At 56.3% G+C, this 11085-nt stretch overlaps 1 protein-coding gene across 1 annotated transcript; it reads right to left on the reverse strand.

The window, feature by feature from the left end:
- On the reverse strand, nt 1-10647 carry STRA6 (stimulated by retinoic acid 6). Its single transcript, XM_008498598.2, has 17 exons — nt 10526-10647; nt 8357-8435; nt 7894-7979; nt 7570-7709; nt 7265-7431; nt 6980-7105; nt 6208-6275; nt 6017-6093; nt 5310-5371; nt 4863-5043; nt 3944-4019; nt 3726-3859; nt 2412-2529; nt 1935-2036; nt 988-1151; nt 325-462; nt 1-179 (listed from the first exon to the last, which is right to left on the reverse strand). Exons 1-17 carry the CDS (start codon nt 10645-10647, stop codon nt 1-3), a joined length of 2019 nt encoding a protein of 672 aa, XP_008496820.2.
- Between the last annotated feature and the right edge of the window lie 438 nt (nt 10648-11085).

The following is an 11085-nucleotide window of genomic DNA, read 5'->3' on the forward strand; positions in this document are numbered from 1 at the left end:
TCAGGGCTTGGGGGAGCTGAGCTGGGTGCCATTGGCCATGGGGTCAGAGAGGGCATTTTTCCTGCAGGCTGTCAGTGAGGGGTTGTTGAGGAGGGTGTAGGCCAGGCCCCAGCGGGCTCTGCTCTGCTTGAACCTGGATCTGCAGGGCGGTGCCTTCCTGGGCTGCATCAGCTGGATGCCTGCAAGGGGATGGGGACCAGCTCAGCCCCAGCTCATCCTCCCTGAGACTGCCCCAGCCCATCCCTGCACAGGCAGAGGAAGAGCAGACCCCAGAGAGGAGATCTCCAGCCTTGCAGCCCCCAGTGGGCTGTGGGAAGATCTCACCTTCCTCGATATTGGTGGCCCGAAGCCCCGCTGTCCCCTGGGGCTTGGCTGGCTGGAGGAGCAGCAAGCAAAAAGCTTTCATCACCGGGTGGGACTGGCTGACCTCGATTTTCAGATAGTGGCAGTAAGTGTGGTAGCCTGGGGGAACAGAGCCCACAGTAAAGACGTGGAGGAGGGGCAGACTTCATGGGGCCTCCCTTTCTCCCTCTTTTTCTCCCTCTCTCCCTCCTGCCCTGCACCAAAGGGGAGGGCTCCTCCTGAACCTCCATCCTCCAGAGCCTGGGATGAGTTCTAACTCCTGAAATTCCAGCTGGGAAAGCAAAGGAAGGGCTGAGCAATCCTTTAGCACAGGAGAGATGAGGGGCCACAGCACGTGGGGACGGGGTCTGACCACTGGTGAAATCCAGGGGACCCCAGAAGGGTATCACCCACCCGTGGAAATCAGTGGAAAAGTACAAAGAGGGGGGAATCAGGAGGAGCCGCTTGCTCTGGTTGTGCCCCCCTGCCCCTTTTCTGAACATTGGTGGTTTGAAGCCACCTTCAGTGCCAGCAGATTCGGATGCTGCAGGTCCCCCCTCCCCCGGCCACATCTGTCCCCTGGGAGCTGGGTGGTGGGAGAAGGGAGATTCCATCCTCCAGGAGGGATTCCCCTTCCTGCCCTACCCGGGTCGAAGGTCTCCACGCTGCGATTCAGGAGGCTGATGTCCAGCTGGCAGAAGTGGATGGCGTTGTACAGGGCAGAGATGATCATCCTCCAGACCCCAGCCAGGACACCCACCAGGACGTTGATGGGGAAGAGCAAGTAGGTGACGATGTAAAGAGCTCGCCTGCGGGTGGAGGAGGAGGAATAAGGAACACCAAGGCCAAGGGATGGGAAGCACAGCCCACAAAAACCTGCCAAAATAAGCCTCCCACCCTCCCCTCCCTCCTCAGCAGACACAGTCCCCACTGGAGGTGTCTCCATCCCGTGGAGAGAAGAAAACACTCGCAGAGAGGAGACATCCCCACGTGCCATCAGGACTTCAGAGCTTGGCCTCCAGCACACACAGGGCCTCTTTTTTTCCCTGGATGCTTAAATACCACCCATGACATGAGTCTGGGGGTCTGGGATGGAGGACACATGGAAAAGCAGGTCCTGTGGAGGCCAGCAGAGCCTCCAGCAGCCTTCCCGCAATGCTGGGCAAGGGATGGAGGTGCTGGAAGTGTCCTGCTCGGGCAGAGAGGGACACTAAGCTCCATCTGTCACCTGTGCCAGGGAGAAATCCTATCCCCTGGCAGCATCTGGCCCAGCCCAGCCCATCCATGAGGGCCCTGGGGGTTTCCTCTGAGGTGTGCAAATGGGGGTGGTGGAGCAGGACCCAGACCTCACTAGCTTCACCTCACCAATGTCAGGGCTGTAAAGAGACCACGACCCTCTAAAACATTTAAAAGAAACCTCTCTGGGGAGACAGAACCACTTAAACCCCTCAAAGCCACAGGGTTTTCCCCCACGAGCTCAGGAGGCAGAAGAAGCCACAACATTAGGAGTAGATGTAAATCCCCCAGAGTCCCTGGGTCCTGGGCTTAGGGAGGCTCAGCACTGCCCCAAAGGCTCCCCATGTCCCCATAACCTGTTGGTGAGCTCCTTCTGGAGAGAAAGCTGCTCCAGGAACTGGTAGTGAGCCATCAAGTTTTGTACGATGACAGCAACAACCAGGGTCAGCCAGAAGGGCCTGGGTGGGAGGAAAGAACCAGGTCAGACACCAAAAAAGTCCAAAGCATGAGACATCATTCCAGGCAGCAGAAACCTTTCCAGAGAAGCTGAGAGCCCTAGACAGAGCCTCCCCTTGGCTACAGCACCCTTAAAGTTGCCCTGACTCTTCTCATCTCTCTTGCATCTTCCACCCCTCTTGCACCTCCCACCCCTCTTGCACCTTCCACCCCTCTTGCACCTTCCATCCCTCTTGCACCTTCCCCCCCTCTTGCACCTTCCATCCCTCTTGCACCTTCCATCCTTCTTGCACCTTCCACCCCTCTTGCACCTTCCATCCTTCTTGCATCTCCTCCCTTGCATCTCCCCCCCCTCCCTGTGGGCTGTGGGCACTCACCACATGTTCTGGATGACTTTGAAGAGGTAGGTGTTTGTGCCGGACTGGAGAGGGATGACAACAAGGAAGGTAAAGGCCACCGAGCAGATGAAGAAAATCACTTGCTGGATGAGGAGACCTGGGGTGGAGACACAGGAGGGACACCACGACAGAGCAGGATGGTGAAGCTGCTCTTGTTCTTCCTATTATTCCCCAAGCCCTCGCCTGTTGCTGAGCATGTCTGTCACTGTAATTCCATAAAAAGCCTGCCAGATCCTTACCTGCCTCCCCCACTTCCCAGCACAATGCTCCATGCAGGATTTAATTACAAGTTCAGCCTTTCTTATCACCCCCCACATTACTCCTGCCAAGAGGAACCAGCACTCAGGGCCTCATCATAAAAAAGGAAAAAAAACCAAAAAATCAGCCTGAGCTCTTGATTCCTAATCATAAATCACACCCGGGCCAGCAGCAGCTGCCATTCCTTGGGCTGGAGCTTCTCCTCCTCTGCTTTCTGCTTTAATGCCTTGAAACCCAAGATTTTCAAGCAGAAGATGGATCCCTGGCAGCATGATGGGATGCAGCCAGCTCCAGGTGGCAAAACCAAAGCTGCTCCTTTCTGGCAAAAGGGTGCAAGGAGCTCCCGGGCTGCTCCCCAGCTCCTATCTCCACAGTCACCTCTGCAACCTGCCTGCAAAACAGGTCTCCTTTCCCAAGAGGTGGTCATCAACAGACCTGGTGGACTCCCTGGACCCTTCACCACCCCTCCTGGACCCTCAGTGGCCTCTCCTGTGCAGCCCTGGGGTGCTGATAGGGTTGGGTGTTGTGCAGACTCTGCCCTGAGTCACCTCCCATGTGACAGAGAGGCCTTAAAATGTCTCCAGACCCTGGTGGGATGAGGATTTCCACTCCCTTTGGTGTCCTCCACCCACCCAAAAGGGGGGCACCAGCTCTCCCAGTTGGGGAGACCCAGGCTGTGTTGGAGCTGAGGAGTGAGGAAGACCCAAGATGTTCAGCTCAGTCCTTTGCACGAGCTGCTGCCACAGCTTCTGAAATCAAAATATTTGGGCTCCAGCCAAAGCTTCTCAGATCTCCCCCACCATTTGGTGTTCCCAGCATGGTCCTCCCCACAGGAGGACAGATTGTGTTGGGGGAAAAGAGGAACCAAAGCCTCGCAGCCATCCTTTTGCCAGAAAAAAAAACAATCCCCAAAACCAAAACAAAACTGCAAAGGGGACAGACATGCTCAGCCCCAGGGTAGGCTGCACAAGGTGGGGAGTCCACCACCCCCCAAAAGCACTCCCTGACACACACAACCCCCCCAGTCCCTTGTACCTAGGCAGGCAAAAGCTGTCTGGAAGGCAGCAAAGCTCATCCAGCAGACGATGGCTCGTCGGGACGGGCGGAGGATGTGGGCTTTGTAGAAAACATCCAGCACGGCCCCTTGGTAAAGAGCCTTCAGGTTGGTCCTGGGGAGAAAGATCAGCTGTAGGCAGGGCTGGAGGAGCGAGGGGAGCAGAGCTGAGCATCCCTGGGGGCTGCAGGGCCCGTACCTGTGCATGGCCAGGGTCCGCAGCAGCATGGCGCAGGTGAGCAGGCAGCAGAGCACCAGGGAGCAGATGTAGCAGACTGGGGAGGAGCAGGGGGAGATGCCAGGTCAGGGCTGTGGGCAGCTCCAGCCATGGGGTTTGGTTCTCAAATGGATCTCTGGAGCAGCACAGGGCAGGGTTTTGGGGTGGGTGGGTGGAGGGAGTGCTGAGTTATGGGGATGTAACCCACCGTGCCTCAGTTTCCCTCCCTGGCCCCCTTTTGTGATACAGAGAGACCCTTCTCAATCTCCCTGGTGGGCATGAGCTGGGAAGACAGTGGAAAGGAAGGGGACAAGCAAGGGACCTGCAAGGAGATGGGGAAGCTCAGCACTGGAAAAGCCCTCAGCAAGCTGGGAGAAGCAGGCAGTGCAATGGAGAGAGGCCAGGAAGGTGCTCTCAGGAAAGGGGATGCTGAGTCAGGGGGGAGAGGAGGGATGGAGATATTAGGAAAACAAAGAGGGGCTTGGTGACTCTGGAAAAGCCATCAAAAGGCTGCCCTTTGTCTGGTGGCACCCCAAGGTGGAGGGAGGAAGGCAGCCCTGCCATCTCTGCACCCCTTCATCCAGGGCTTTCAGTTCCTCAGGGGGCCAGGGGCCATCTGCTTGATTCCAGCACATATCAAAGCCAGCAGCCAAAGGGCAGCATCTGCTCTCCCCATCACCTTTCCCCTCCTCGCTGCCTTTGCTCAGTGATGGAGGTGCATGGCACAGCCTCATGTGGTGCCTTTCATGTCTCCAGCTTTGCCTTTCAAGTCCTCCTGCAAGCTTCCCCAGCACTAACTGGTTTCCTCTGGCTTAGAAATGAGGACTCCTAAACTCCTTAAAAGAAAAACAAAACAAAAAAATCCCTCGTGGATGCACAGATCACCTGGCTGGGCACCCACCTTCCAGTGACCACAGGTAGTGCTTGACAGTGCTGAGCTCCTTCTCCATGTCCCCTGGGACAGCCGGGTTCTCCGAGGGCACCAATCCAAACTGGACCAGCAACACCACCACGTCCTTGGTCATCCCTGCCCTGATGATCTGGATGGTTGGGATGACGGCCACCAGGAGCAGCAAGGCCACCTGGAAGGGAGCAATGCCACGTGAGCCCTGGCTCCTGGCATCCCAGCATCCTGAGTCAGTGCCTGGAGCTTAAGGATTTAAGGGCAGCTGAGCCCTGGAAGCACATGGCCGGTGGCTGAGGCTCAGCCCAGGGGTGGTAATGCCTTGAGGCACGTTAATGCCATGCCCAGAGCACACAGGCTGTGGCCTGGCAAGGAGTTGTGGGCTCCTCTGCCTCCAGAGGACAGAGCCAAGGAGGCAGGGAATGGGATCAGCATCAGCATCACCTGGTAGACAGCGATCAGAGCCAGGGACACGGAGAGGAGGAGCTTCAGAGGGAGCCGGAAACCTGGAAGGCAGAATGGGAGAGGAATTGGGAAGAGATGAGGAGGCTGCAGGTCCACCCGAACCAGCAGCCAACGCAAGGGAGAGGACAAAGAATAATTGGGATTTCCCCAGTCCTGCAAGGATGCAGAGCTGGGAGAGGTTCCTCTCTACTTTTTTCCTTCCTGTTGATCCTCCTTTCCCAGAAGCCTGTGAAACTTCACCTGCCCACAGATGAAGTGGGTTTGGGGGTGGTATGGACTGGTTCATGGCTCTTCTGTCCCACAGCCCATCTACCTGCCTGGGGCTGCCTGCTGCAGGGCAAGATCCCTCCCTCAGAGTTCCACACTGGGACACATTCCTGGACCAGAGAGGGTGAGAAGGAATTCCTGGGCCATTCCTGGGCCCATTCCTGGGCCGTTAGGGATTTTATTCCCTGATCCAATTTGATACCCTTCCCAAGCATCAAGCTGCAATAGCAGCACAGCCCATGCCTGCATCTCACTGCCCCAGCCCACCCAGTACCCCCGTGGCAGGGGGGTCCAGCTCCCTCTCTCCAAGCCGAGGTGTGGTAGAGGTGGCCCAGGCACTTTGGGGAAGGAGCCATGAGAAGCATTTGCTGTCCCCAGGGAGGAGGGGGCAGCTTGTTCACCCTCCTGCTGCTGCCCACCTTCCTCAGGGGTGTAGGTGTAGGAGCGTAAATACATCCGGACCCGTGAGAGAAGGCTCTCTTCTATCTTCGTGGAGCTGGAGGAGGAATGGGAGGATGAAAAGGAACATTCCTTGGGAGCAGGGACCTGCCCTGCCCCTGGGGAAGGAAGGGCTGGCATAGGGGGAGCTGATGGAAGGTGCCATCCTTACCTCTCTTTCCCAGGGCGCTTGGACAGGATGGCCTTCAGGTACTTCTTGTAGTAACCTCTCCCTGGAACCTAAAGGAGAGCAGCAGTAAGGTGCTTGGTTTGAGCCCAGGAGCAGGAGGAGGTGACTGACTTTTGGGGGGCCAGACCACCTGCTTCCCACCCAGCAGCCACCTCCTTGCTCTGCTCCCCCTCCTCAGCTGGGTAACAAACATGTTGGGGCAATGCTGGAAGAAAATCTTCCAGCACAGCAAGGGTAGGAATAAATCTGCCTTCTTCCAACCAACAAAGCAGCCTAAAACACGTAGGACAGTGCTGAAACCCTCACTCCCATCACCCAGCTCCCAGAAAGAACCTGGGGGTCATTTCGGGCCACGCTTGAGTGGCCGGCTCTTTTTTTGAAGTACGTTTTTCCTCCTCTCTTCCCAACAAAGCCCAGCATTTCCCAAAGGGCTGGGGATTATCCAGCCTACTGGGAAAACAAGGTGACCCCAGTCCTGGCCTGAATGGGGACCATTGATGCTTTAAGCTTCTTGTACTAAGGAGTTTACTCCAAAGATGGATTTTTCACTCCCTCTCCAAATCCCGTGAGATAAACAGAGCCACGATCTGTCCCAACAGAGGGACAGAGGGGAGGCAGCTCCTGGTCTCAAAGGTGTTCTGTGGGGCAGAGGAGCCATGAACCAGTCCATACCACCCCCAAAACCATGCAGGTCCAGCCAGGGGTTCTCCCAAGCCACCACCACCACCCCAGCTGCCCCCTAGCTCCTCCTCACCTTGTTATCCCAGGTCTCTTCCTGTGTGGTGAAGCTCCTGATGAGCAGGGCTGGATACCAAAAGCTCAGGAGCACAAGGCAGAGGATGATGGGGACATAAGAGAGGGTGGAGTAGTACCTGTAGATCTGAGGAGAAGCAGAGATGTCACACCCCAGGCCACCACAGCCTTGGAGGGGTAGGTGACACCTTGATGCCAGTGCAAGGAGGAAGTGAGCAAGCCACCCATCTCCAACTTTGGGCCACACCAGCCTCCCTGCTCCTTCCCCGGATGATGAGACACACACCTTTGGTGACTGGGGACAATCCACCTTCTGCCAGATGTGGATGGCACAGTGGCACCAGGAGAGCAGGCAGCCCAGGAGGTAGCCAAGCTTGTGCCTGACGGTGGCACAGGCGAGCAGGGGGTAATAGAAGGCAGGGTAGTAGAGCAAAGCCAGGATCTTCCAATATTCTGGATGGGATGGTGAGAAGAGCAGAGTGGGCAAGAGAAGGCAGTACCCTCAGGATGGACCTGAGGCTCTTCAGACTGCCACCCAAGAAAGCTGGGGAGGTGCCTGGCACCCACGGGGCAGGAGGGTGCTGGCCTTACCCCGGGTGCTCTGGGAGGAGGGGGCCAGGAGTGGCAGAGGGTCCTTGTCCAAGATCAGCACACACAGGGAGGAGAACAAGATGCCAAACACGGAGGCCACCAGCCCTCGGTTGCCTTCCTCCTCCAGAAAGTTGGCTGGGCTGCAAGCCAAGGAAGGGATGAGCCTGAGCCTGGTGCCCAGATCCTCAGCACCCTGTCCCCACCGCCCTCCACTCCAGAGCTGCTTTTATCCCGTGCCAGATGGGATGGGATCGGCATTCCTCCCCCCACTGCAGGGTGCGGAGTGATGGGGACCCCGAGGAGCAGGGTGCAGGGCCAGGGTACCTGAGCAGTCCTGGGATGCCATTCCAGCAGCTCTGATGAAGGCGCCTTCGTTTCACCAGCAAGGACAAGCCCAGGAGCACGGCCAGCTGCCAGAAACCCAATCAGAGGGACAATAAATAAATAGATGGGGGAGGAGAAGCTCAGACAGGCTGCTTTGTCTCCAACCAACCCCCTAAATCCAGTCCTGACTGAAGCAGGGACAGGCACTGCTCAACCTGATGCCCCGGAGGGACAATGGTGTGGAACACCCCAACACTCCCATCAACCCCATCTTCCATCAACTACAAGCACAAAACAAAATTAGGAGCAGGGCAAGTCCCTGGGTAGGGAATCCCAGCTCAAACCTCACCCCAGCTCAAGCTGAGAAGCCCAGACCTTCTAATCTGGGAGCTGATGGGCAGGACCCCAGCTGGGAGACAGCAAATCTACAACCCTGGGACAGGCAACCTGAAGAGGTACTTACAGAGATGGGTGCCATGCAGATGTGGTACAGCCTGGGAGAAACGGTGGGCTCACAGTCTGGGATTATGCTGGGGAACATGCTAGGAAGAGGGGAGGGAATAATAATAAAAAAAAAAATTAAAAAAAAAAAACACACATGTGGTTGTATTCAGTCCTAAAAGGTCAAAGTGAAGGTGCTGGGGTGCCCACATCCCCAGCAGCACTGGAGGTCTTGGTCTGCCCCTGGGATGATGCAAACCACCAAAGAGCTGGGGCTACTCTAGGAGGAGAGGACATGGCCTGAAGCTGCCCCAGGGGAGCTTTAAGTTGGATCTCAGGAAACTTCCTCATGGAGAGGGTGCTCAGGCACTGGGATGGAAGGGGTGGAGTCCCCATCCCTGGAGGTGTTTCAGGAAAGGCTGAGGTGGCACTGAGTGCCATGGGCTGGACAATGTGGTGGGGTTAGATCTTGATCTCAGAGGTCTTTTCCAGCCTCAACAAGCCTGTGTGTCTGTGCTATGCAACCATTGCTAGCCAGGGATGCAGTCACCCTCATGAGATGATTTTATGATTGAATGAGAGAGATAACAGCCAGAAGCAGCCCCAAGCTGACCCCCCCAGGGCTTGGGCCACCCCCCAGGGATGCCAAGGCTGAACAGGGGGTCAGTAGCAAAGGCTGAAACCCCTGGGGACCTCTTCTATACCTGTACCCATTCCTGCTCTCTCTTTTCAAGGGATGCAGCCTGCAGAGCAGCAGTTCTCTTTGCTGCCTTAGGCACTGGACTTACAAAATACCAACTGTGGGGCTTAAGGCCCCTTGTAGAGTGTTTTGTCACCTTTCTCATCAGGAAAGGTAGAAGAGATGGGAGAAGGACCTGTTCCAGAGCTGATGCTGGCTCTCTGGGGTAGGTGAGTGAGGGACAGAGTCCCAGAGCTGCATCCTTCCCCTGGCCAGCTAAGCAGCCACACCAGGCTTTGCTTTATTTATTCACCCTCTGGCCTCCATCCCATCCCTTTATCTCTGCTGCCAGATTTTGCTGCCCTCCTCCACCCCCCAAGGCCAGGCACAATCCTGCCCAATCTCCTCCACCTCAGAGCAGGCAGCAAATCCCTGAGCTGGGAACCTGAACCCCCTGAGCCCCATAACTCACTTGGCCTTGGATAAACCAAAACATTGCTGCTATCCCAAAATATCCAGGCTCTGGAGATCCAGGTCACCCATCCACCCACAAGACTGAGAGCACAATGATACCCAAATCCTATCTGGTATCACCAGAGCTTCAGCATCTAAATCCAGAGCAGCCAGGAGCTGCCAGACAAGCAAACTCCCTGGTGCTGCCTCCATCCCTTCCCCAGCCCTGGCTTGCTGAAAGGAGGAAAACCCTCTGAAGGTTTCTAGCAGAGATTTGGGTCCTGCAGGAGAAGCCAGGGCTGGGCAAAGAGACTTCAAGGCCTGTTTCACAACACAGAAGATTAAGGATGAGGAGGAACCCTTTGAGCTGGTCCCTGCTGGGATCTCTCAGGATGAGGTATTGGCCAACCCAGTGCCATAAACCCCCCCCTTCCCTCCCCAGAGGCCTAAGTCAACAAAGGGACAATAGATGCTGTGGATGGGCCACCAGACCCAGATTTGAGGCTGGTAAGACCCTCTGAGCAGATTGTCAGCTCACTCCATGCCTCCATTTCCCCTGCTACAGCACTTGGGAAGAGCACTGGGCATGCTGAGTCCTTGCTGTGAGGCTGGGCCCTGGGCTCCTGCTCCTGGGCCAAACACAGCCCTAATTTGGGGATTACAGACAGCTAAGGATGGAGTGGAAAAGGGCTTTAGAAGGCCAACTGATGAGCCAATCTTCTTCTTTTTTTTTGGGGGGGGGAGGGGAAGCAGGCAACCAGACACCTGTGGAAGCCCAGGGGCACCCAGCTCTTGCCAGAAGCACCCTTAAGAAATGAAACACTTTTAGGGGGCCAAACCAAACCGTTTTCCCCATCTCCTCCTCACCAAGGACTAAATCCTGGCTCTGCTGCTCAGGGGACATAGAATCATAGAATCAGCTGGGTTGAAAGGGACCTCTGAGATCATCAAGTCCAACCCTTAATGTTGCTCTACAGAAAAGGAACAGAGCAGCTGGGCAGGAGGCTGGCAGCAGCTCAGGGTGACCCTAGGGGTGACAGGGGGACAGATGACACTTACTCATCCTGAGGTGCAGATGGCTCCAGGGTCTCATAGATGTACCAGTCGGAGAGATCATCATTGCTGACAAAGGAGTTGTCCAGCAGAGCATCCTGCATCCCACCCGAGCTGTTGGCTGCCATGGCCAACCCCTTCCTCCCTCTGGAGGCTGGAGAGAGAGAGAGAGAGAGAGGGAGAGGCAGCTGGAGGAGCAGCAAGCAACCAAGTTTTCCAAGGTGGATCTCTTGGGAATGCAAGGATGGAGGTGCTGAGCCAAGAGGCTTTATCTTCCCAGGTCACTCCCGCAGCCTGGGAGAGCCTTCAAAATCCAGCTTTGCCTCCGAGACTCCAGCTTTTATCTGGACTCAGAGGGAGGGAGAAGGGATGAACCACCCTCCACACTCCCTCCCCCCCTCCCTATCCAACCCCAGATCTCAGGGCACACCTAATCATCCCCCGGGCTCTCCCTGTCCACCCCAGGATGCTGACAGAGCTGCTCTTTGGGTTAGTTTACAGGTTTTACACCAACGACTCAAAAACTGGCACAAGGTTCGAGTCCTGAGCTTGGTGGCATGGGCTGG

This window comes from Calypte anna, chromosome 10 (genome assembly GCF_003957555.1).
Source record: "Calypte anna isolate BGI_N300 chromosome 10, bCalAnn1_v1.p, whole genome shotgun sequence".
Lineage (NCBI taxonomy): Eukaryota > Metazoa > Chordata > Aves > Apodiformes > Trochilidae > Calypte > Calypte anna.

Bases quoted from the DNA above. Each gene is read 5' to 3' on its own strand.
- STRA6 (XM_008498598.2), bottom strand. From the start codon at position 10,647: ATGGCAGCCAACAGCTCGGGTGGGATGCAGGATGCTCTGCTGGACAAC. The intron at 7,980-8,356 runs GTAAGTACCTCT...GGTTTCTGGCAG, and splicing joins TCTGCATGGCACCCATCTCT to CTGGCCGTGCTCCTGGGCTT. The intron at 7,710-7,893 runs GTACCCTGGCCC...CTTGGCTTGCAG, and splicing joins GGCATCCCAGGACTGCTCAG to CCCAGCCAACTTTCTGGAGG.